This window comes from Rhinolophus sinicus, chromosome 17 (genome assembly GCF_057876585.1).
Source record: "Rhinolophus sinicus isolate RSI-liver-muscle chromosome 17, RSI-T2T, whole genome shotgun sequence".
In the NCBI taxonomy this organism is placed as follows: domain Eukaryota; kingdom Metazoa; phylum Chordata; class Mammalia; order Chiroptera; family Rhinolophidae; genus Rhinolophus; species Rhinolophus sinicus.
In genome coordinates, this window is record NC_142517.1 from 194,199,616 (window position 1) to 194,226,720 (window position 27,105).

Sequence of the window (27,105 nt, forward strand, 5' to 3'; positions counted from 1 at the left end):
CTACCAAGGCTGCATTGAAACCCTTCACCATCAAAAGAGGGAGCTTGTCCAGACGTTTCTTGTAAATATTATGCCGCCTTCACAAAGATCAGTGTGCTCATTTGATCCTATGAACCTGTTGACAGTTACTACTTGCCATGAAGGTCAACTTGCCTTCCTGGCAAGGTTTCATATGTGTATCCACCACAGATAGATCTGTCATAACGTGGTTGAAGTACGAACACAGAAAGTCATTGTTGAAGGGACAAACGAACAAATGAGTGAATGGCACACTGTTTGGTGCCTATGTAAGAAGCTCATGTTATAACTTCCAAATCTCAGATACAATAAGCTCCCTGTACGTCACATGTACTAGACTTTCACTGTTGCAAATATTAATTGAAATTAAGTGAACCAGATCAAGATATCACAACATTTTTGGCAACAGGGTATAATGAGGATTTGTATGACGTTAGCCCAGGCCTGGACTCCAAGCCGGCTCCAGCTTTCACAGTGCACAATGTTAACCAACTGATTTCACTTTCTCTTTTCCTCGGGGGCAAAAAGTGGACAACAGAATCTACCTCCAAGTGATATCATCAAGAACAAATGAGACGTTGTATGTAAAAGGTTTACCAGAGTCCTGAGCACAATAAATGTTAATTCTTCATACATAAATATTTTTTATGATGAGATTGACTTCAACAAGACCTGACTTAAATTAATATGCTTTTATGTGTACCGATTCTGTCTTTTTCATCTTAGCCTTATGTACACAAGGATAAGTTTCTCCCTTCTATGACTTGGAATGTCACTCAACCATTCTATAACCATCTGAGCAGTTTGTATTTGTAAATATATAATTTATCTATGCTGGGCACTAGAGTTACTGTGATACAGAGGGGAAAGCAGAAGGGAGGAGGAAGGGCAGAAATGGTCAACATAGCATCACTCTGCTTCCACAAGAAAATCGAACACATGGCACTTGGAGAATCAAGTATCCTTGACAGACCTCAGATATAAGTGAAAACACCATTATACAGTTTTCATTTAAAGCATAAAAGGTAATGATGGTGGTGGAGGAAGTCAGGACCCCTACCTTGACGACAGGACAATGAGAGAGCACTCACAACTGAAGGTAAGGTGAACACAGGGAGGGAGTAGGGAATGGGAAATATTTTAAACTATGATGGGAGAGTATTTGTTCAGCTAAACAAGCCTTCCAGCGAGAATCAGTTACTGTTAGCAGCACTTATAGTGCACTATTTTTAGGAGGGGGCTGGTAAAATCCATTGTGACTGTCCAAAGGATCCAAGAGTTAATTGATGTTATATGGTCTACCAAGAGTTAATGGATATTATATACCCTATGCTTTATGTTGAAATGCATCAGGATACAGTCGATTAAGTGCATTGGTTAAGTTTAACGTAGCAGCTATCCTATCCATTAATTTTTAAAGTTAATTCTAATCTCCAATCCAGAGTCTGTTAGTTAACTTTGGAAGTTCTCAAATCCACACAGTCCAGAAATAGTCAAATCTAAATGAGAAACTCTAGGAGGACCTGAGCCAGAATGGTACTCTATAAAGTCAATGAATGCTTCTCCTACCTTTGCTTCCTCATCCCTGGAGTGTGTTCGATAGCAGAGGGTGTGTTCGAAGTTAGTTTTCATCAGTGCAATGAGTGGTGTCCACATTAATGTGGTTTGGCTAGAAATATTGTAAATGCACGTCCACTTATGCATGAAAGGGTGTAGGATTCCGCAAACCCAGGGTCCTAATACCCTCCAGAGAGCATGTGTAGCCTAGGAGTCCCATTCAGCCCTGTGCTCCAGCATTGGCTCAGTGATTCTGGGGCTGATGTCCACGGATGCTAACAATATTGCTGCATGTGCCGCCAATGCTGGAGTGTCTGCAAGGACAAAGAGCTAGGACTTTACTGAGTTTTGTGCATGCTTGCTAATAAATGTTTTTGTGGATGGCAAACTGTGAGACTTGTTTTCATTGTAAATATACCAAGTGTCAGCAAGATTGTGAGGCAGGAAACCCACAGAGCTCACTTACTCAAGTTATCAGACAATTATTAATATTATCTACCAAGAAGAACCTAATGATCATGAAAGGCCAAATTGGCGTAGGATATTTGTAACAGATTGGAAAACACGAACAGCAAATACTGATTCAAATGGTTTACTGCAAATGCAAATCTTTAGCTTCCATTTAGGTCACAAATGTATTGTTTGTGCTTGCCACTGGACTGCATATTAAGAGCAAATAAAGATGTAGAAAAAATAAAATTCTCACTCTAAATGGGCATACAAGCTCTGTGTGTGTGTGTGTGTGTGTGTGTGTGTGTGTGGTGAGGGATTCGGGAAGATAAAAGCAAAGAGAGAAGCACGTGTCCAAACAATTACAACTGGCACAAGGCATGCTATGATGATAGGCCCGTACACTGGATATGCTATTAAAGGATGAAATTTAGACTCCAAATACAATTTAGTGGCAGAAAGTAATGTGAGCAGCTGAGAGTTAGAGAAGGTAGTACCAGTACCTGCCATGAGTTTTGAAGGACAAGTTAGAGGTAGCCAAGAGAATGACAGGAAAGGAAGAACATAATATATGCAAAGGCATAAATGTCAGAAAGCCCTTGAGGAGCCTGAAGTACAATAAAACCCTATGATAATGCAATAACTTGAATTCAGATATAAAGCAATTGGCTCACCAGGTCATTTCATTATCGTTGCAAAACAGGCAATTGTTGCATTTTACATGACTGAATGTTCTGGACCCCACTTACAATGCTATGGCAGCATTTCCTTTCAGTTTGTTGAAAGTGGCTGAGTGTAAAGTATGTGGTTGTGAGATCATAGCCAAAGATGGTGCTGAAGAGTTAGGTCAGAACTTGACCGGAACAGGTCTTAGGCACCACATGAGAGAGTCTAGATTTTCTCCTGAAAGCAATGTTGAATCAGAAGGCTATTAAGTACAGAAATGGCATGAATAGATGTGCGTTTAGAAAAATAACTGGATCCGTGTCAATGAGAGAAAGAAGAGGGCTCGATCAGGATGGAAACCAGATACAAAGCTACTGTACTTACAGCAGGAGATGGGATGGAGATCTAACCTAAGGCAGTGCCGGTGGAAATGGAGACATTAAGAAGAAAGAATTCACAGGACTTCGTGACTGAAGGATGTGAAAGTGAAGAGAAAGGAAGGCTATAGATGTGCTGCTCTGGATGAGTCAGGACGAGGATCCTCCCCACACTGGCCATTGTGGAAGAAAGGGAAGATAAAAGGGTTTAGGAATGGATTTGTTGAACACTTACAGCAAACACATTTCCTTAATTATTTTTCTTTAGGCATTGAAATTAGGTTAGCCTAACCTAATGAAAAACCATTAGATTTCAATGGCTAGAAGTGAGCTGGATTAGATTCATTTATCATGAGTTGACTGGCAGATTTGGAAACCAAGCTGTCAGAAGCTTAGTTTGGGGGTATTTGTCAGCAACCCAACCTAGGATTTTAACAAATGGGAGGAGGAAAAGTTTATTTTATTAAGAAAAAGGAAATGAGAATGGAGACATTCCTAGTTAATTCCGAGTTATGATCATGCATTTGTCATTAGTAATGCTGACTGGTGCTGGCGATGTGACAAAAATGGCACCTCAAATGAGTTTCAGTAGCAAACAAGGAGTTGGTATTTTGGGGGAAACCTCAATGACGCATTGATTTAGTTATTCCACAAAGCATTCATCCATCAATAAATATGCATTGAACATCTGCTAAGAGCAATGCATGTTGAAAGAGCTGCAAGAGTTTGAGCAAACTTAAAAAGAAAAGAAACAAATCTTGGTCAGCACACTCAGAGAAGGCTTTGGTACTTCAGACCTCCGCTGTATAAATAAGGGACCCAGAGATGTGATAGGAATAACTAATATAAATTAACACCTTCTCTGGCTTGATTGAATTCTTTTTAGCGATGACTCCAGCTGTGTTGTTGCTGTGTTTTTTTTTTTCAATTATTGCTTATGCTCAAAGAAGTTCCTTACAAAAGACATAGTCTTTCCTTGCTGATTGATTCATGACATTTATGTCCCTTCTTCTCAGAATGGGAAAAGAGCATGTCAAAATGAAGAGTGACTGTTACTAGTCTAAAACTATTAGAAACCCCTATATCCAAGCATATCAAGACAAATACTAGGAAGGATATGCTAGTGAAACAAGGGTTACCTTTCACATATCAGTGTGCAGACCAGAAAGCCTCTGACTATTGCTGCTCTCAGAAAACATGTTCACATCAATTTCCCTCTCCTGTGTGATTGTTGTCTAGGGCCTACTGGAAGCAGTAGAATTCGTTCAGATGTTGGTTCTATTAAAATATACTTGGCTTCACAACTATAAACAGTTGGTATAGCATCTTTATTGACTTCAGTTTTAAAGTACAGACTCAAAAAGAGAAACAAGTTTCACTGACAGTGGCTGTTGCTAAAGATTATAGAACTAATTTAGCATTAAGAGAATTGTTACCAAGTGTGTTTTCTCTTGGCACAATTTCATATAGATGATCCAGTACGTAAGTATAGAAACAAAACAACAATTTATATCTTTTCCCAAATCTGAGGCTAGATTGGCAGAACTAAGATAAGGACCAACGATTTTTTTCCCCCTCAAACACCAGATCAGTGGTTCTTAAAACATGGACGGCAATAAACAAGTAGGATCCTTTGGGTAGTAAACAATTAATATTTTCACAGCTCTATCGCGTGCCTTTATTTTCCTCTCTAATAGCAACATGATATGTATTACAAATATATCAAAAGACCTGAGTTCAAGTCCGAAGTTCTTCCACTTATTAAATATTTAATGTTTAATCTTGGCCAAGTCGTCTAATCATAATAATCTTTTAATGAGCACTTACTATATGAACCTGTAGACTACAGGCATCCCCTGCGATATCACAAATTATCTTATATGCTATCTTATTAGATGTTTTTGTCTTATTTAACTCTCCCCCTAGATGCTATGAGGTAGGCTCTTTAATTATTCCCATTTTACAGATGAAGAAACAGGCTGGCTCAGAGAAGTGAAATGTCTCCTCAAGGTCAAGCTGGGACTTGACTTGAGCATCCTGACCAAATGGCCTTGGGTTTGATCACTAGGCCCTATTCACCTCTCCAAGAGTTTTGATTTTCTCATCTATAATGGAAATCACAATAATGAAACTCAGGGCTTTTACAAGAATTAAAAGACAATATTACAGAAAAGCGATCACTGTTGTTGTTATAGTTACTGCTATTCTAGTCTCTCAGACTCACAGATTAAAATCTAGGAGAGTGCTTTCATTTCCATCCATTCCTTTGTCCCCCACATTCTATCTCCACCATAGCCTATTGAGTTTCTCTTCCCAATATCTTTAAGACATTCATTCTTTTCTACTTCTGTTTCTCTAATTACTTTAGTACGTGTCCATCAATTTTCATAATTTCAATAACTGTGTGAACCTTTTTTCTTTCTCCAGCCTTTTCTCACCCTGGCCAATCTTCCTTTCTCACACTATCTGATTAATATACACAACGTGCCATCTTCCTATTTCCTTGTGTCATTCTTTATTGCTTATCAGATAAAGATATTCCCAACCTCATCACCCTGGTATTTGAGACTCTGGGTCTCTGGTCCTATATTACACATTCAAACTCATTTTTCAGTAGAAGCTAATGGAACCAGGAGGAGACATTTATTTATAAAGTGTCTGTTATGTGCTTGGAGCTGCTGTTATTTGGTAGGAAAGACAGGCTTAGGCATAGGACTCATGAAGAAGAGATCAGGACCCAAACAACAAATAAACAGACACATAGTAAATTACAATTATAAAGAAGGGGTAGTGTGGGGTGAAAAATAACCTAGTATAAAAGGTTCCCTGAGGCAAAATAAGACCATTGACCTACATTCCACCACCATGAACTTGGTTGATTCTTTCTTTCCTTGAAAAACTCCCCATTCTTCTCCATGCAAACCCAACTATCCTATTAGTCTCCCTCGGGATGCAGTTTAAATCCTACGTATATATAATATTTAGCTTTGCTAACTTCTCAAGGCTCCAAAGATCGAATTTAAAAAATTCTTAATGCATTTGTTGGTTCTTCGTTCCTGCTATTAAAGCTGCTTATGTAATAGATGATGACTTTTAGGATCAAGGACAGTATATCTTGCCTCCACAACTTAATTATTGATGCTTTTATCAAAAAATCCTGTGTTCTTCTCCTTTAGATTTCACATAGTGCTATAACATGGGAGTGTTCATTTAATGAATAGCTGAGTATTTAGTGGGTGTACACAGCTAGATATTTAGAAATCTGTGTAACAGAAGTAGGCATCAGAATCGTGGCTCTAATACCTTAAACAATGTTCCTAATGTTTGAGATTAACTTAATCCCACTCTTGTTCATTTGCTTTAGGTTTTATTTTAGCTTAAATTTGCTACTGTTTGCATTAACCTTGCAGAAAACCCTCTCATTGTTCTGGAGGTTTGGCTTCATCGCCCAATGTTAACACTGAATTCATAATAACCTGCAAACTGAACCTGCCTATGAAATTCACTGGTCCCTATCATTTACCCTCCAGATTACATATTTAATGCCAAATTTGCACATAAAACTAAAAATAAATCAACAAAATGAAGACTAACTTTCAGCTTTTGATGTGCCTCTGAAAGAAATGTAATCCATGTAAAAGGTTCTGTTTTGGTTTGTTTTTTTTCCCCGGGTTTTCAGAGCTCTGCTTAGTATGCAATCATAAAAACAGCTAATTAAAGCTAACAGGATTCAGTGGAAGTGAGTGAAGTTTGCAAAGCAGATTAGGTTCAATTCTGGTACAAAATTTTGCCAGAATAAATAGTGTTAAAGTTGCATAGAAAGGTGTATGAGGGCTTAGGTACGCCAAGCCTTACTCAAATGCATTGGTTTCCCTTTGTCTGTGGGTTAAATGTCAAAGCTTAATGCTATTCATAGGAGAGGAATACCGGCTGAACTATACTGTGTCTCCCCCCTACTCCACTCTCACTCTTGAAAAGACTATGTTTAAAATAATGTTGTAATGATAGAAAGTTCATTCTTAATGGAATCCTTGTGTGTGGTCATCTGCTTTTCAAAACACAGGAGCTCCACGTCTTCTGTATTTTTAGTATCTAACTTCTCACTTTAAACATGGCATCCTTCCAGTGAAAGTGACAAAATAATAACCTGCACAAGAGGCAGGCATTGTGGCCTGCGTTCCTTAGGTTTCCATTGACTTGTAAGTAAATGTGTACAGATTTCTTCAGATCTCTAGCTTTCATGTATTGCCACAAATTTGTTTGTTCAACAAATATTTTTTGGGTGACTACTAAGTGGCAGGCGATATTCCAGAGAGTGGTTCTGTTAGCTACGCCAACAGCAAGGTGAGTGTTTCGAATAGAGATGAGTCATTCAGTTTGACAGATAGCATGGTGAAGAGAAAGGGGATTTGTGTAGTAAGGCTGAATCACATCTTGGCTTCGACACTTAGTGAAATCTGTCACAAAAACCCTTGGAAATAAGCGTCTTCATCTTAAAACAGTAATAGTTGAAAAAATGCTTAATGATGCCTCCATGTGCAGGTCCTGGGCTAGGTGTGAGGAATGCAGCGTGGCCCCCAAGTGTATTATGACTCTGCCACAATGGGTTGAATATTTCAAGCATGTTTAGTGCACACTGTTATTGCACCACTGCCTCTTGCTCGTCTGAGTCGTGCTTTTAAAATGTGCCCACAGAATCTTTGACACTTTTTCCCTCAAAAGGTGGAGCATAATTGCCCGGCTGTTGAATATGGGTCAAGCTTAGTGACTTGTTTCTGAGGAACAGAATGTGGCAGAAGTGACGCTCTGGGGCTTCTGAGGCGAGGTCATAAAAAGGACAGCTTCCGCCTGACTGTCTCTTGTAGAAGCCAGCTGCCTTGTCACGAGGACACAGAAGCAGCCTGTAGAGAGAAGCTGAGGTGTCTCATCAGCAATCAGTACCTACTCGCTAGCTATGGGAGCAATTTACCTTGGAAACAGATTTTCCAGCCCTAATTAAGCTGTCACATGAGAGTGGCCCTAACCCAAATCTTGACTGCAATCTCATGAGGGACCCCAAGCCAAAACTGCACAGCTAAGCCACTTCCAAATTTCTGACCCATAGGAGCTGAAGGAAAATAAATATTTATTTTTGTCACTGCTCAGTTTGGAGAGGCAATTTGTTGTGGAGTAATAGATAACTAGTATAGCCTGTGATAGAAACATCTGGATGAATCTAAACAATTATGGTGGAAAAGATTTCAAACTTTCTTTGGCTTACCACCCATGTTGGAAAGAAAAATTACATAACTCCTCACAGAGTTCCAGTGTTTCAATGACTACAGAAGAAAATCCAAATTCTTAGCTCCAGTATTGAAAACCGAACATGAGCGACCCCACCCAACTTGATCACCTTTCCTCTCCAGCACAAACTCTGCTTCAGACAGACAAGTCTACCTATCCTCAGCCAATTAATTACCCCTGAGAATCCCTGCCTCTGAGATTTTGATCACTTTCTCCCCCTCTTCAAGGATACCTCTCTTCTTGTTCTATATTCAGCATCTTCAATTTTTCCCTTCCAAGCTTAATTTAAATCCTGGAGTAATTCTTGGTTGTACTAATTCATATCAATATCTTCCTTTTTAAAATGTGCAGTAGTTTTTATTACCAATGCTGCTTATTTAATACATATTTCCCTAAATACTTGCACTGTTGTTACATGTCACTATTAATTATTCAACAAATATCTGAGTTCCTATTATATGCAAAGCCCTCTGCCGAGAGCTATACTTAACACTTTCACTTTAGTTATATTTAACTTTTTATTTTTTAAATCTAATTATGGCACACAATTTTGTGCGCGTGTGTGTGTGTGTGTGTGTGTGTGTGTGTGTGTATGTGTTTCTTCACCCACAATTAGGGTATAAGCAATTGAGGACAGAAAGCAGACCTACTCTTTATAGCCTTTGGCACATTCTTACAGAATGTAATTCTCCAGAAGCATCTTTGTACCATCTCCACACAGGGCAGCAATCTCAAGGTAATGAAACAATTTTTTTTATCATTTTCTTATTATCCTGATATTCAGGAAACTAAAAAGCATAGTAATACAATGTTAGAGTGTGAAGTAGCAGTCTTTTAAGTGGAACTGGGTACCCCTGGGCATGTAACTCAACCATGAAATCATCTTGGAAAAACACCTGTGCATAAAAATTCAGAAAATTATGAACACCTCCTTCCTTAGTCACCAGTCTGACAATTCCCTTCGAGAGGAGGCATTCTCCTCTTCTCAAGTGTCCTGAAGATGTTGTCAACATAAGATATGAAAAATGGTGTAAGACTCCTGACTTTCTGAGGAAGATCCAGTGCTGAAATGAAGCAGGGAATGCTGGCAATCATTTAAGTGCTGCAATGTAACTCAGGCAAGAGCAAATTCTTCCCTGAAATTGTTCAAAGAATTAAATCCATTCCTGATTTGCTGTAACATTAGTGAGCTCGTAAAAAATACAACTGCTTTAAAATTGGAAAAGGTAGTTGAAAAGAAAGGAAAATGTCACTCTCCAACGTTAACTTGCTTAAGAGTCACCAGAGTTCCTTAAGTGGTCGGGTCCTAATATCACCCCACACATGACCATCAGCGTCTCATCATCTCCACCAGAAGGCATCTCCGAAAGCCTGGGGTAAGACTCTGGAATCTACATCTTTCAACAGGCTTATTGAGATGATTTTGATTAAGGTAGAGTGGTTGAATATATCTATTTGTAAATCATGAAGGTAGAGAAAAGGCAAAGAGGAATAATACTGGTAATGTGGTATGATTTCTAATTTATTTTCTCATTAGTTAACTGCATTTCCACTTCCCAAATTTGTCCTAGATTGTGTTAATCTCATTTGGACAATATTAAATTGGGGGTTCATGGTTAATTGTGCATTGAAAACCCCCTTATTATAAAGGGTAACGCTCTCTCTCTCTCTCTCTCTCTCTCTCTCTCTCTTTTTTTTTTTTTTAGAACCAGATTTATAAATCTGGAAAGAAAGTGAGGGATTGAAGAAGGCGGTGTTAAAAAAAATTCTAGGGAAATATAGCTAGTTCTGATGGAGAAATCTACAGAATTTTTAGCCCCATAGCATTTCCAGGGCAATTCCTGCACATCTAATTCTTTCATATCCTGTATCCTCAGTTATATTGGTCACTCTCTGTCAGGAACACAGAGACACTAGTTGTCTAGCTGACAAACTCCTACTCATTCTTCAGGAGTCAAAGTAAGGCGAAGGTTTTCCATGTGAAGCTTTCCCTGCTATCCTGGACGGTGCTATATGAGCCACATGAGGGCCCAATGCAAAAGAAAAATCAATAATACTGATTTTGACCTTATTTAAAATGGTGATATTTTGTTCACTGTGGATTTTAAAAATTAATTTTGATATTTATAATATTGTATTGAGATAAGATTTATCTTGATTACTGTTTTTCATGGTTGTTTGTTTGTCAACCCCTCAAACTTTGCCCTGCATTTGCCTCTCCACAGTTCCAGCTCTGATCCCGAGGAAGTTGTCTGGACTCCATCCTCTCTGCTGTCTCTGCTCGTTGACGTACCTCCACTGTGGTATTTATCACATTGCATTATAGTTTCTCATGTATTTATTACTTTCCTATAGACTTGATTGCTCTGAGGGCTCATGGACTTGTGCTCATGGTCAGCACAAACATAATAGGTACCCTTTAAATATGTGATAATGGTAAGAATAAATGTTGTGAAACTTCAATTCTCTTAAGTTTTCTAAGCCTCAGTTTCCTTATTTGTCAAATAATAATATGATACTAGGTTATCTCAATACTCAATGACTGGTTCTATGCTCTATACATACAGAGGGTACAAAAAATGTATATGCATTTTAAGAAAGGAACAAATTGCATTACAATTGTAATACTCAATATATACTGCTAACAAAAGATGAATACACATTTGACTTCTGCAATTACAAGAAGTGCTCAAAGTGGTTACCATCAGCATAATTTTAATACAGCTTTTTCCTTTCTTAAAATGTGTATGTAATATTATAATGTTATATAATATTATAAACAAAATAACATACACAAAAATAAATAACAAAAAACAATATCCAACACTAATGTGTCTCTTACTATGTGTCAGGCACTTTTCTGAGTATATAACAAGTATTAACTGATTTAATTCTCACAACTAATCTATAAGTAGGTGCTATTATTAGCTTTAATATACAGATGTGGAAACTGAAGCTTGGAGCATCTAAGAGATTATTTAAGGCATATATGAGAACCCAAGAAGTCTGGATATGGATCTATGCTCTAATCCCCTCTATTGTCTGTCTCAATAATAATAATTTTATAAATATGTAAATATATAACTAAAACAAAAATTTTGTTTTTTAAAAGGTGAAAATATTATAGGTCATTCTAATTCTAATTCACAATGAAATTCTAACTGACCGGAGACCAGTGAAAATTGTGTGCTGTGTCATTTCTTCTATGAGGGCTACTGTACTCTAAAAATACACTGGTTCTTTTATCAAAGCAAAGGAAATGATGTGACCCAATCAAAAAAAAAAAAAAAAAAAGAGAAACGCTGAATACTAAGAGGAGCATAAAATGATTATGGTTTGGTAGACCAGATTTCCTGGGTGATGCTTAGAAGAAGGTTTAATAAAACAGTCACTCAGGAAAACACACTGTCAGCCAAGCATGGAGCCAGACCTTTAACTGTGAGCCTGTGTCTGGGCTCTCTGCTCTCTGATAAGTGAAGGCGAATTGGCTGAATTTACTTTGTTAAATCTGGCTCTTAGCTTCAAGGCCATATTGGAAACATCAGCTGATATTGGCAACCTCAGCAAGTGACATACTTGTCTCAGCAAGTTACTATACTTGTGAGAATTTTAGAAATTATCAATTATTTATCTTTATGCATCATATAGACTTGGATATTAGAGGTCCCTCTCTGAGAGTGACAGGAGCCTCTTTGATCTTTATAAAGGGAAGGGAAGAGAAAAGGAGTTTTAAAGAAAAGACATGTGGCTCCTAGAGCTGATTTCAGTGAGGCAGTCATCTCTGAGAAGCTTGTAAGGTAGATCATCAAAAGTAAGAATGATGTAGAATGAACAGAAAAAAAGAACAAATAACAAAAAAATCCACCACTGTACAATCAACAGCTATTCTTTCATCTTTACTTTTCTCCTTGTTGAATTAAGTTTTACTATAGTTCAAGATACTTCCAGTTCTGTGATGCAACTCTGTAGTAAGCCTAAGAGGGCATTAGCTGGGAAATCCTTTTGTCATGCCATCTGGCATTAGGGTGTGCCCCTCTGCATTGCATGAGAGAATGGAAGAATTTCAAGTCAGGGGCTGGGAAAGATGGGCAACTACCAGCAGGAGTTATAGCCGTCCTTGTGTACGAGTGGGATGAGACCATATTCCCCTTCCTTCTGCCTGTTTCCTGTAACTGTGGAGAATGCTAGAGAAAGCAACGTCACAATCTAATCTCAATCTCAGTTTCTATGTGTTTCACACAATTTATCTCCATGCTCTCATCGAAAGGGTCAGTAATGTTTCCAGAAAAGTTGTTAACTCCTGACTTGCTGATGGAAGAGGTAAATGATGGGGCTTTGGCTGTGAAATCAAAAGCTGTTCCAACATTTTCTAGCACTTAAGCAAGAAGCAGATGGTAAGTCTCTCCCACACAAAAATCTTATATATGCATTCACAAGAGCACTTAAGTAGTCAGGATGGAAATTCCCAGGTGGATCTACCTGGGGGGTAGTCAGGGGGCTTTATGTTCACCCCTCCCCCAATGTTAGCATTATAGACATTTTTGATAACACAGTGAGATTTACCTGGACCTGAGAAGTAAAACAAAGCAGAAACAAGCTAACTTCTTGCCCTTTATTCTTCTCAGACTCACTCTGAATTATTTTTACTATCTGTCTTTGGGTGACTTTTGTAGTTCAATTGCCCATATCAATCTTTCAAATTGTATCAAATTCTGACCAATATATTGAACTCCTATTTTGTTTCCTATGTTAGGAATCATGCTGTATCTAATATGAGTGTGATGTTATGATGTGATTTCTGCTATCAATGTACTGTCTTTCCAACGAGGGAGTCAAGATTAAAGCATAAAGCACTCAAAGACCACTATAATACAATACATCAATAAGAGAGATATAAAAGAGGGATAATTGGAGTTTGGATGAGCAGGGAAAGCAAAAGGATAAGACTTAGATGTGATCTTGTCTTTTGATAGACATTGAGGATGGTACATGAGCATGTGGGTTCACGTGGGAATGAGTACGGCATATGCAGGACACAATCAGATACTGCTTCTCTAATCACAGGCATCGTACTGCAGAGCTGAAAGTTAGGTGAATTCAGATTATGAAGGTCTTGAAAGCTACGTAAAGAAGAGTTGAAACTTGATAAGCCCGAAGAATATTTAAGGGAATTATCTGATGAGGAAACTTGAAAAAGCAATTGAAGAAATCCAGGCATGAAACGATTAGATTTCGGGGCCACGGGGTGGCAGGAAGGATGGAAAGAAAGAATTAACTCCATGACACATTTCACAAGATAGATTCTGACTTGAAGGCCAGTGGTTATGGGCGGTGATGGAAAGGGAGGAGTCAAAAATGACTCAGATGTTTCTAACCTGAGAGGCTGCCTAGTGTTACTGGCACATGTGAGAATGGAGAAATCGGATGGGGCAATCCCTGACAGCAGAAGAATGATGATGACTTGTGAGCTTCCCGGAACAAAATCTACATTAATTTTGAGCCAATCAAGACAGGAAAGGAAATTATTTACTATAGGTCCCTCTACTGTAACTATTACTGTTAAATCATGAGTGTGCTGATGCACCCAGAATCTTCTCCTCAGGCACTTGCCTTCACTTCCATGATGAAACACCACATGAAAAATCAGCAGCAAGAGCAGGACCAGACGAAACCTCACTCCTCCGACTTTCACAACCCTCACCAGAGAGATGCCTCGTAGACTCTTTCAACCTAAAACTACGCAGTAGTTTCCTCTTAACAATTCAGGTAGTGTAGGTATAACAATATGCATGGATCCCACAAGCCACCAGTTAATCAACAATTTCAATCTTCCTTTTCACATTTTTCCCATAGTGCTGCTGACAAGTGGAAAACACTGTTGAGATCTCTTTTCCAGCCATGTTCCATCTATGATAGTGCTAGTGAGTGGTATGAAGAATTCACAGTTTGTGAATTCAAACGAGCCAGACCTCAGTATTGCTATTGCTGGCACTCATGACCTGGATAAAACCACTCTGTCTGTAGGTAACAACTGTAAGGTTAAAGTCCAGACTCGGGCATACAGTAACCATGTGAACGTCGGTAAGTTACTTAACATTTCTGGGCCTCAGTTTTGTCATCTGTAAAATAGGGGTAATCAAATACCAGAGTTCAAAGAGATGATGTGAGTCCTGACTAAGGAAATACATGCGATAGCACAAATGTGTATGTAATTCAGTTAGTAGTGGGCTTCTGCCTTCCACCAGCCCCTATTTTCAGGTGTGGGATGGGCTGAATTTCTTATTTTCTATAGGTGTAGAGGTTTTAGAAAGTGACAGCCGCAAGATAGTTAGGGTTTAATTCAATTTGTGGTTATACTTGTACAGTATAATTTCCATTGTGCTTTTAGTGATATTTTCAACCACTTGAAAAATATCGTTTTTCATTAGCTTCTTAAAAATGAGACTCCCTGTTTGGCAAGACTGCATTTTTGGAGTCCACTTATCTCATTATAGCATGGTTTTACTGTTCTTGAAAAGTAGTCAGTTCCGCAGTAATTAGGAACTGGTTGCCTGCACTTTCAGAGGCATGTATGTGCTAAAAAGAGACAAAATTAACTCACTGCACATGAGAGCTTGGCTTAGTCTAAATGAGTTTTGGAGAGTGTTGTTTTGTTTGCCTTTGCTCCTAAGCATAGTATGTTGACTTTAAAGTTTGCCTCTTAACAAGCCACAACACGTAGAGATTCTAAGAGGCTGGAATGGATTCAAATTTGGTGCCTCAGCCCATTTCTTCCCTGTGTGAACGCGAAGCATTGGGGCCTCCCTGCCAGGCTTTGGAAGCTTTCTTTACTTGGAACTTACTATTTGTGAAGGCTAGTTACATAAGCTGTCAGTGGCAACACCAAAGGGAGTAAGCGAAAGCAGAAGATGCCAGAAGTAAGCATTTTGCTCTGGACTGGCGCTCACCATGGCAGAGGCTACAGCAGCTACCTTACTCACCCAAAATCCAGACACCTATCATTCAAAAAAACAGAGAGAGTCCTTTGAGTTGCTAATTACGTTTGGTCTGAATGACTTCTCCGTCCTACAGACCTGCTGGGCTGTTCTGAGAGTAGAATGTGCCCACAGCATGACAACTCCCGTTCTCACCACAACTGAGTTTCAGCTGGGGTGTAGTCTGAAGTTTCATTTCTCTATTGCCCAACTAGCACTGAAGAAGTAAGTCACTGTAGCCCAGAAAGGGTTTTAACTCTGTTAAGAGGGACCTGATTTTTATGGTACTGCAACTACAATGACTCATGCAGAATTCATGAGACAGAGGAAGCATGCATTCTACACTGAATACTAATATTTAGGATAACTCTGATGGATATATTGGACTGTGTCTCTTCCCCAAATTTCTATATTTCATGATACAGATAATCGTTTCTAATTTTTAGGCTACTTTTGCAAATCCTAGATAATGCAATCTGAGAAACTAGTACTGACTACCACATGTAAAAAATGAGTCCATGAGCTTAAAACCAGATTCCAGAGCCAGGCTACCTAGGTTCAAATCCTGACGCCACCCGTTCTTAACTGTGTAACCTTGGTCAAGTTACTTCATCTCGCTGTGCACTGGTTTTCTCAACTGGGAAATGAAAAGCTTTTGCTATTACCTCCCTAAGTGCCTGGCACAGAGTATGAGATAAAAAAAAAAAAAAATACATAGTAGTGCATGCTAATCTTTTAGTATCATAGGTGTGGGAAACAAAGAAAAATAACAACAACTAACTAACTAACTAAATAAATAAATAAATAAATAAATAAAAATACCTAAATCCAAATTGTCATCTCAGGGTTATTTTCTGTCATAAGAGAGAAAAAGTAACTGTTTATACTAGTGTTAGATTTTCTATATTACAAAGTAACACCTTCAATTGTGAGATTACATTTTATACCCTATGGATTACAGGATGAGTTGAAATCTTGGACATAATTTGGATTTGGCTCTTTGTCTATAAAAGGGTAAAATATGATACAAATCTCATGGACAAAGAATAAGTAAAGGCAGTTTCTGAAACCTTTCTGTCCTAGCTCACATGACTGAGTTTTGGCAAATTGCAACCTCCCTGGGTTCCAGTGTTCTCATCTGTAAAGTCAGAATGTCCCTTTCAATTCTAATAACAAACCAATAAACTATTTTCTAGACTAAGCTTATAAAATCTGAGAGACTGGCAAAAATACTTTTAATATTTGAACTTTCCGATAATTTTGTTCTCTCCTACCCACAAACAGAAAGGTAATCACCTCGTAGCTAATTATTATTAGAATATGATAATGAGTCCATAGTAAAAATTGATTATTCACCTTCTTTTGCAGAGCCTTTTAGATTAGGTGTATGATACATTTGGCACATGGTCCTCCCAATATTTTCTTCATAAGTAAGTGGAATTGTAAGAGCTTTTCACGATTTTCTCCATGAATCTTTCTGAATCCTATCAGGTAGGACCAATTACATTAAGACTGCTCACTCAACACACCTTATATTTCTCTCTTGGAACTTTCATAAGAGGAATATTACATAACTGAAAAATCTTTTAAAACAAGAAATTGGTAGAAATAAGTTGTGGAAAGGAGCTATAAACTCCTTCTATCACTATCATTAGCAAATTAATAGTTAGCATCTTAAATCAGAATAGTTCAAAGAGTCACTTGCCCTTAAGTTATGAATGCATTTATTTCTGAAGTCCATGCTACTTAAGATATGCAACAATACATTAATTCCAACAGCATACAATGGAATTAATCTGCTATAATATATGCATAATATGAAGAGCACAAAATTATGCTGTATTTTATAAACAACCTAATATAATCTCATCAACACCTCTACATAATGACTTGGGCAAAAGTCCTTTAGAAATGACAAGGTGTTATTCAAATGTAAAGAACTACTTATTCTTTACACTAATTGAATTGATTTTCTTTTTTTCAGTTATCCTTTTGGGTGTAATTCAATACATTGTCTCTCATTTTATTTCTTAGGGCTAGATAATTGAAAAGCACTGTGCTTTTTTAAATGTCACTAACTCATTATTCTGTTTACAAATAATTCAGCATACTATTCTTTCACATAGCAAATTGTTATAATTTATATGAAATACAATCTGATTTGCAGAAATTTGATTAACAAGAATCTTTAGAAGATTGCTGCTTTATGAAATGTAAAACAGCTGACCTGACTTTCACTTAAGTAAAAGCATTTACTTGAGTAAAATACTTAATAAGTGTTTCTTATAAAAATACTTAATAACTATTTCTACGAAGAAAACTGGCTCCAAAGCTTAAGAACAAAAGCAAAAACCACATTGGTCAAATCATTGGGGTTAAAAAAACTCATCCCCCTCAGTTCTGAGGACTTGTCTGAGTCTGTTCTGCATTTTCATTCTGGATCCAAAAGAAAATAGTGACAGAGCTGGGCATTATGCCCAATTTATAACTTGACAATGCTTAATGTAACTGAAACAACACTAATTGGAAACAATCCTCTTTTAAACTAAATTATATATTTGTACCACTCCAATATTAGCCTTGAAGAGAGATAAGAGATTTTTATAGTAGTGCTTTGGATTTCGTTCATTCAGTTAATCAAATACCAGGCTATGGTTTCTGCTACAACACAAAAGTAAAGAATGATCTAACTGAGATTGCTACTTCTTCTGTTGTACATAACATGGTGAGATTTATGAGGTGAATAATAAAGGAGTCGAAATTTTATAGGTAAAATTTAAAATATATTCTGGCTCCTACATGCTTTGTATTTTTCTAGGTAAATATTACAGGCTCACCTTTCTAATTCAAAAAACTGAAGAAAAAACATGCTAAGTATTGTATAAATACTTTCAAGTGGAAACACTATTCAAAAAAATAAATTTTATAATGAAACACCAAAGGGGTATCAAAATAAATTTTAACTGGAATTTAAAAGTTAGGGAAACAAACAAATCTCATTTACTTACAAGTTGGTTTTGCTCTTGGAGGAAATTTGGTCCGTGTGATAGCCAAAATTATGAAAATAATGACTGGCCATAGAATCAAGACAAGTGTCCAAAGCTGCAAAATAATGATAGGAAAATATGTTAATTTCATTGTTGAAACAAAAAAATCCTGACAAGTACATCGTATGATAAAATTCCAACACGCGACAGGTATTTGTTTGTAAATATTGTTAATAAAAAAGAAATGAGAGATTTTTAAAAATTCAAGAGACCTAGAAATGAACACAAGAATGATTTTTTCCAGGCTTAAAACCTTAAAATGATCTTCTGAAGACCCCTTCCCAGGCACCTCTCATGAGGGAGGTGCTCCAAGAGTGATGATCTTAGAATTCAAGTCTGATCAGTAACTTCCTGTCTTAAAATCTGTTAAGAGTTTCCCAGTAGCTTTTGGATCAGGCTCAATATTATATCCAGGGCACACAAAACCCAACGTAATTTCAATCCAGACCTATCTTACCACATCCAATGTCAACATTCTATGCCTCAGCCATCAAGATTAGTGTGTGATGTTGGATAATGGCCCAATATACATTGTTGAACAAATGAATGAATAAATAATTGAGTCAATGAGTAAACAGGAACTAAAAGCTGTATGCAACCCCCCGTACCACTATAAATAGTATCGTGTCAGCTTCTATCATGGAACTTAACATACTCCTATCAGCAATACTTTTTTTTTGACTGGCTCACAAAATAAATTGGCAATTCTTACATGGCAAGAACAGTGTCTTATTTGTCACTAAATTTTCACTAGTACGAAAGAGATGCTCAAAAAATGTATACTGTGTTGAAATTTCTTTAGAAAATGTCACTGTAAGACACTTCAGAAGTGGCTTTTCTCCCCCATATAGACATGACTTAGTTCATAAGACATTAACTGATTAATATTTTACATGCCTAAAATTTTTTAAATACACTTTTTCAAACATGTATTCACAAGAATATTAACCAAGCTATGCAAGCTGTTACCGTGTTCAAACCAAACCGTACCGAACAGATTGTGCCTGTACTTAATCAAGTAAAACTTGGAACTATGTTTCCATCTGGTTCTGTAGTCAGACTTGTTATCATTCTTCCCCCACTTTCAGAGACAATTTGCTTCTGCCAAACTTCAAACTACTGCCCGGGGCTCTTCAATTCTCCAAAACAGTCTAGACCCACCTAATTATTAACCCTTAAGAAACTCTGAACCTAAATTTTCTATGAAAATCTCCATTGTGTGTCTAACAGTACCACTCTCTTTGCTGGCAGGCCTGTCACCAACTTCTCAGACTTCAGGTTTCAGAGCAAGTTTGTAAAAACAGAAGTTTACTGTTGATGTAAGGTGCTGGATGTGATCATAGCCGCAGACTGGCCAAACAGCCTGATCTACGGAGCACTTCTCAAGCAGTAGCGTGCATCCTGTGTCACCAAGGGGTCTTGTACACATGCAGATACAGACCCAGTAGACCTGAGAGGGCAGAGAGTCTACGTTTCTAACAAGCTCCAGGTGGGCGCTGCTGGTACTGCGGTGCAAGGACCACACTTGGAGTAGAGCAGTTCTAAATGTATGCCACCCGGTCTAACTAGCAGGGTTGTTTATAGAGTCCTAGAATTTTTATTTATTTATTTATTTATTTATTTATTTATTTATTTATTTATTTATTTATTTACTTATTTGGGAAAGTTCTTTTAGATCATCTACTGGACAGAATTCAGGACATTCTTAAACTTGGCTAGAAAAAAAAAAAGATTACATTTTTATTTTCTCTAGCGTGTGATTGAAATTTAGCATTTCCGTTGATGATAAAAGTAGGCGAAGAACCACAATGTATTAGAAGCACCGGTGACTTGGCCACCAATAGGAACCTCAGATATTTTCAAATCACATTAACATTGTTGCAGATACTTCCAAGTGCTGTTTATACTTGGTCACGCCATGAAAATTATAATAGTTATAGGTTCAGGAGATGTATTTATTTATATAATGCTATAATAAAGAAACACATATTACCACAGGATAAATTTGCTTTTGAAAACCTTAATAACTGAATGGCAATATAATTGGTTTTAGTTGCAATCCTTTTTCATTGGTTTAAAAACACTATTCTTAGAAGAGCCATGCATTTCGCCAGGCTGCCAAAGACATCCACAGCATACAAGAGGCTAAGAAACCTTGATCTGATTCAACTCCCTTATTTCTTCTCTGAGGTACAGAAGGTTAGCATAAATTATCCAAAGCCATGTACCCAGTTGGGAAACAGAGCAGGGGACAAGATCTGAATATCAAAATACTTAGGCTAGAATTAAAAAAAAAAAAAAAGTTATCCTACTGCTCTGAGGAACAAATAAGAGAACATTACAGAAAGTGTATTAGAAAAACACAAGTGCTATAGAATTATAAGATAGATTATTATTCTAGCCTAGTCTCTCATATACTCAAAAATTAGAGTCTGTTCTTCAAAGCTGTTAGATCCAAGATATCATTTTTATTCTATGTGACTCATCTGAAACACAGAGAGTGAAGAATAAAGGTTAAAAAAAATGTAATGTTTGTGGATTTATTCATTTTATATTTGAGGCCATAGTTATTCTTTTAAGAAATGATTCATCTAAGTGGGTTTAGTACCCCCAGAGCTACTTTCAGGAGAGTCTATTCGTTGTTCTTTAGTAACCTTATGAGAATTCATTGAGCAGCTGAGTTCAATTGCACCAACAAAAATATACCTTCACATTCAAATAAGGAGCATATGTTGTGGGATATCGTTTAAGTGATCAAAATGTTTTGGTAAGCTTTGAAATTCATTTTAGACACGATTTAAATCCAGACCAAAATGTAATCTAGACAGAGTAGTTTAAGGCAATTTAGACTGTTATAGGTAAAACCCACAGCAAGCCCATAAGCGATTTATTATCACAAGATTTCCCCTGGGATTGTAGGTCAGAGAGGTTTGAAGAACATTTCTGCACACAGCATTTTAGAAGGATAATAAATACAAAGTCATTCACATTGTGATCTCAGGAATGTTAAGCTTGACAAGTTGTTCACAAAAGCAAGAAATAAACAGAATGTAAATTTTCATAACAGCAGTATTGCTCTCTATTCTAATTGTTATCATAAATAACTGAGAAGCAAAGGTAGTGCCAAGGGTCCAAATACTAAAAGATGAGCCATAGCTTTTCTTTTGTTTGTTTAGAGAAAGGACTAATATATTGATCTTACACATACAGATATTGGGGCTACTGGGAAACTTTGGGAAAAGCAGTTTTTAAGAGTTTCATATTTTGGCTGATATTTTAATTATCCCCACCAACTTGCCTCACTTGCATTCCATCCCCCCATCCCCCACCCTGCGTTCTTGACATCAAAGGGCATAGGCCTATAGAGTAGTTTATATTCCTTAGTGAGCCATGGCAATTGTCTCCTTTTATTCTCCAAGGATTATTTTCTTGTGAGATGTCCCATTCTGTTCTCTTTCTCTTCCCTTCCCCTTCCTGAAAAATGCACTGCCCAACAGTCCTTAAGTGGAGTCCAGCAAGGGAAGTCCACACTAGGACCTGGGGCACAACAGTGACACAGTGAGGGAGGTGAACCCCTAGTATGGTAAAGAGGACACCACAGAGCAGTAGCCAGAAAGGGGGTGTCAGCGCCCAAGTGGGGTAAGGAGGATGTCTGTGCAGGGTGAGGAGTAGGCGATTGGTTTCATATAGGGAGGTTGGCCAAAAGTAAATATATGCCCAATTAGAGGAGCCAGGTTTCTCACTATCCATCAGGGGAATTATAAACATGAAAAAGGGAGAAAACTAGAATAAACTCTTTAGTATTTGGTTAGAATTAAGAATCTGAGTATGAATTGGTTTCGAAAACACATAGAGACATGAAATATAGCTATAAATGTGTATGTATAATTTACTTATTTCCCTCTTTCTGGTTCCACAATTGTTTCTGCCTCGTTGTGTACTTTCTGTGTCCCAGCCCTGAAAATACCCATTTTCCAAGAAACGCTAAGTTCTTTTAGTAGACAGATGAGAGCTAAGTGTGCCCGTTGCTATTGGAGTATCACTGTTTTCCAGCCAAGAGAGAGCTATAGAATATATGTAGAATATATGGAGACACAGATATAGATGATAGACAGATAAATATAGATGGTAGATAGATGATAGATAGATAGATAGATAGATAGATAGATAGATAGATAGATAATAAATAGGTGATAGCATCTCTTGCACTAGAGTGGTTTGTAGTCGGTTGTATCCAAAATGAATGCTAGTGATTATCATTATAATTTTCAAATTGCAATGGGGAATACTTTGCCTAACTGAAAATAAATAAAAGTAAAATGTTTAGGATGAAAATTCTGCTTTCACCTTCATGAAATCGTAGTCTTGGAGAGTCTTAAGAAAACTTAGGGTTTAACATGAACTGCAGTAATCATTTATATAAGGTTTATATATTCTCTCATACAACAAGAATTATTGAGGATCTACTATATACCAGGCACTCAGGATAAGGTAATTAAAATTTTCAGTCTTTTAGTGTAAATGTAATGGCTGTATGCGATGTCAGAGGGGTAGTAGATGTGGGGGAGGGGAGTTATCACTGTGTGAGGGATATAAATGATAAATGTCTAACTGTTACATTGTTTCGTACACCTGAAACTAATAAAAGAAAAAAGGGAAAAATTCAAATTAAAAAAAAATTTTTTCAGCCTTTTGAGAAAGGGAAACATTAAAAAAAAAAATTACAACCACGTGTAATAGATAATGCTAAGACATAGGAAGTAAAGCGTATGGAAGGAAGAAAACGCAGGGGAGTTGAGTCTAAATTTTAAAAGATGGAAAGGGTCAGGCAGAAGAAAAGATATGCATGTTGGATGGAGTGTGAAAAAGAAGTGGGAGTCTTTTCAGCAGAGGAAACATACGGGTGAAGACCCACAGATGGGAAAGGGGGTGAAATATTCCAAGAAAAGAATTAAATCCCGAACAACTGGTGCACCAAGAGTCAGGAAAAACATCTCTGCCATATGGTTATCCAGCCTCTATTTGAATGCCTCTAGTGACTAGAAGTTCACTATTTCATAAGACTTCTTTATTATTGAACAATTCATATTACCTGACTTTTTTTTTTTTTTTTTGCTTTTATCACGGTGATATCTCCCTTCTTGTGGTTAACACTTATTTGTTTTAACTTGGTCTCCTCTTTCACATGAGAATTCTACAAGTATTCAAAGAGAGACAAAGTTCCCTCTCCTGGGTACCAATGCCAGTTCCTTCAGCAATTCCTTTTAAATATGATTTGAAAATGTCTTTCCCAGGATAAATTCTTGTAGTCAAGTGGTCTCTTCATAATTAGTATCAGAATTCAATACCGTATCATAAATGATAACAGCTAATATTTATTGACTGCTTAGATGCTCTGTCAAAGACTTAACATACATCATCTTATTTAATATAATCATCACATTTTCCTCTTGCAAATGGGAAATTAGAATCTTAAAGAGACTAAATAAGCCTTCATTCTATAAGCCACTAAATGGTAGAGCTGATCTTTGAACTCAGGGAGCCTGGCTTCAGCACCTGTATGGTTAGCCATTAAGCTATGTAGCCAAACCACTACAGAACAAATTATAAGCTCTCTGTGACCGCAAAACTATACTTGTATTAGTTCAGCCTATAAGAGCATTAAAAGTCATTTAAAGGTCATCCTGTAACCTCAAATCATAACTTTTTATTACAAACTTGAAAATAAAGCTTGTCCAACCTTCTATAAAGTACAGTCTCTTCCTTCCTCTTCTATTTCTACCTTGGTGCCTTGTCCCGTAAGTCAGGGATGACTGTTGCTAGAGGGTAACAAGAGGATCCCACAGTTCACATTCTGAAGTAAGAGCTGGATACGTTAGATCTGAAATAAACCTTAGTTCCACCCCCAGAACAATGGGGGAAAGTGACACAGCGTTCTCTGTTAATTGGGCTTTCTATTTAACACTGTCATCCATGTACACGACCCATCAAAAAACTGAGATCAAGGAAATTTTCTGTACTTACAGATTATAATACATTTTGGAGCTTGGAAAACTGTCTATGATGTATGTGAAAACAACACATTTTTATTGGACTTTACGCTAATTTATTTCTCTATTGCTCTCATTTCTAAAACATCTTCATCTCATTTACTTTTTATTGATTGACTGACCTAATAAAGTGTGCATGTCTATGTGCCAAGGACCATAGTCAACAGGTAGATCTAATTTTTTTGAATAATTAAAAGGTATTAAGGGAGTACATGGTACAGATCCAGAAGAGGTAAGAGGTCCTGCAACATTTGAGCACGGAGTTGAGTGAATTATTTAAGACCTAGTTCATTTTAATATGATTTAGATTAAATTTGGGATCAGAGTTTAATCCTAAATTGTTTTAATCAAAAAATTATAGACCAACCTGCTCCACAATTTTGAAGCGAAGGCTTTCTCTTTCTTTTGCCACTCAGAGAGAAAGTTATAGGAGCAAGGCAGGGATTGGGGAGGAAGTGTCAAATTTCATCCAAAGTGTTAGAAGTTTATCAAGCTGTGGGAATGTCTATGATAGCAAAAATAGTTCTATCACCAACTGAGCTAAAGTGTGACCCATGAGATAAACCGTTACAATGGAAAATAAACAGCTGAAGTTAATTTTCCTTCTTCAGGTCATAAGTCTGGAATTAGATTCCACTTCAATAGACATTTGAACTCACTCCTTGATATGCCTATTTAGAATCCATCTTCTTAATGAAAGATAAACTCTTATCGTACACTATCTAGTCTTTCAGCCTATAGTCTCTTTGCTGTCCTAGGACTCTGTTTTCTGTCATTAACTAGCATCTCATTAGGTGAGCCTCCCTGTTGCTAACCATCTCCAGTGGAATGTATCTGCATTTTTCCATTATTTTTAGAATTAAATTACAAACCCAGCAGGGTAGCAACTACATCTAATTGATTTTTCTCTATTGCCTAACATTTCTGTTGGTGCTTAAAGTATTTTTTTCACATTCTTTCAGTACTCATTGCAATTGAGAAAAATGATACAAACGAAATGATTTCAAAATGGAGTTGGAGCCAACATTTCAGAGAAATGGCCTTGTACATCTTGGTTCTTGAAACTTTGACATGTTTGAGTTGGCCAAAATAACCTTTGGTCAGGTCAGAGCAGCACTGTCTTCCAAACAACTGTTTGTAGAGCTAACAGGAAACTGGACATCCTGACTACAAGAACTGAAAATTAAAGCTATTCTTTAGCATTGGTAAACAGCCATGTAGAGCTAAAGAATAACTTATTACCTCCAACAGAAATTCCTCCCTTCTATTCATGTAATTATTTCCCTTCCCTTTCTCATAAAAACCCCTTGCCTTGACCCCATAATTAGAACACAATTTGGGTTTCTGCCTGAATCAGTGCTTCCAGAAAAGCTATTTTTTTATCTCAAATAAATGCTTGTTGCCTTCCACTTTGGCTTTTTACTTTTTGGTTAACAAATATGGTGTCAGAATTGGGACCTGAAGTGGCCTTCCCTTCATGGACCAGAGTCCCCTAAAACCTAGTAAGGTACCCACACGAGCCTCTTTTGTGTTCAGTGCTTCCAAAGATTGCACACTCCCCCTCCCCCGCACCCCGATGTTGAATCCTCTCAGGTTTTTGACCTCCCTCCTTTTTGGTTGAGGTCAGTGCCTTCTTTTGAGATCAGGCATTGCTCTGGGGACCATTATATGTGAATTGGTGTGACAGCTGCCATAGGTGCTTGCTATCACATGAAGAATTTTCCTCAAGAGGGGCTTGTTTCATGCTTATAAAAAGTTCCCTGGGGGATGAGCAGCTCACAGGGACTTTTTTTCCCCTGGTGGGTGAGTATGCACTTTTGTTGCATGCTGTTTTGTTTTTCTTTCTCTTTGCATCTGTCTGTTGTGTTGTCATAAGAAAGAGATTCCAAAGGGAACAACATAGGTAAAATCCTATAAACCTGTTGTCCAGGCTGCCCCCCACCACCTGTAAACTGACAGTTTTTGCACATCTCACCAGACCAGAGTCTATTTAAACAAACTTTACTGTGGGTTAAATGCAAATGAGGTAAAAGCTGCTGCTAAGGGAATCTGGGAAGGCAAAGCTGCAAAATTAGTGGACACAGGTAGAACATTTAAGAGCCAGAAGGGCGCTCGACACTTGAAATTCAAGCACCTGTGATAAACTGGTCACGGAATGGGTTAGATTAATATTGGGTGGCCCACCAACCTCAAGAAAATTTCGGTGCAATGAGGTACTCTGTAGACCATCACATAATTCCCAACCCCACAGCATATTCCTCTTAGGTATTAATTTGGCTCCAAGAGACTCAAGGCTTAGCTAAAGCTGTTAATGTGCATTTTGAAGAAACCAGATGAAGTTTTTCCTTTAGTCTTGAGACATTGGCTTTTTGCCCTATGAGAATACCTTCTTTGGCCTCTGCATTCTAGAAGGTGGGGACCTGGCATCCCGACAAGTATGTTGGGGATTTGGAACAGCTGCATCCCATAGGTCAGAAGCACAGGAAATATCTGGGCTTATGACTTCCATCTCTTTATCTTTTTGCCCAACTGTGCCAGCTCCCAGGGGAATTTTTAACATGGGACTTTCGTCCTCTAAAATTTCCCAAGAAGTCCCTTCCTGAGGAATTCCAGCTGCTTATATGTACATACATTTTGGTCCCCCCTCTTGTGCCTTTTTAAAATGGACCAACTTAGCCAAAAT

The 27,105-nt window shown here is 37.5% G+C and overlaps 1 protein-coding gene across 1 annotated transcript in view; it reads right to left on the minus strand.

The window, feature by feature from the left end:
• Positions 1–27,105, minus strand: part of ABCA12 (ATP binding cassette subfamily A member 12) — a 163,866-nt gene that overhangs the window by 129,795 nt on the left and 6,966 nt on the right. Inside the window, exon 2 of the mRNA XM_019727083.3 lies at positions 18,334–18,427. Coding sequence (XP_019582642.3) covers positions 18,334–18,427 — 94 coding nt within the window. The remainder of the gene's footprint in view (positions 1–18,333; positions 18,428–27,105) is intronic.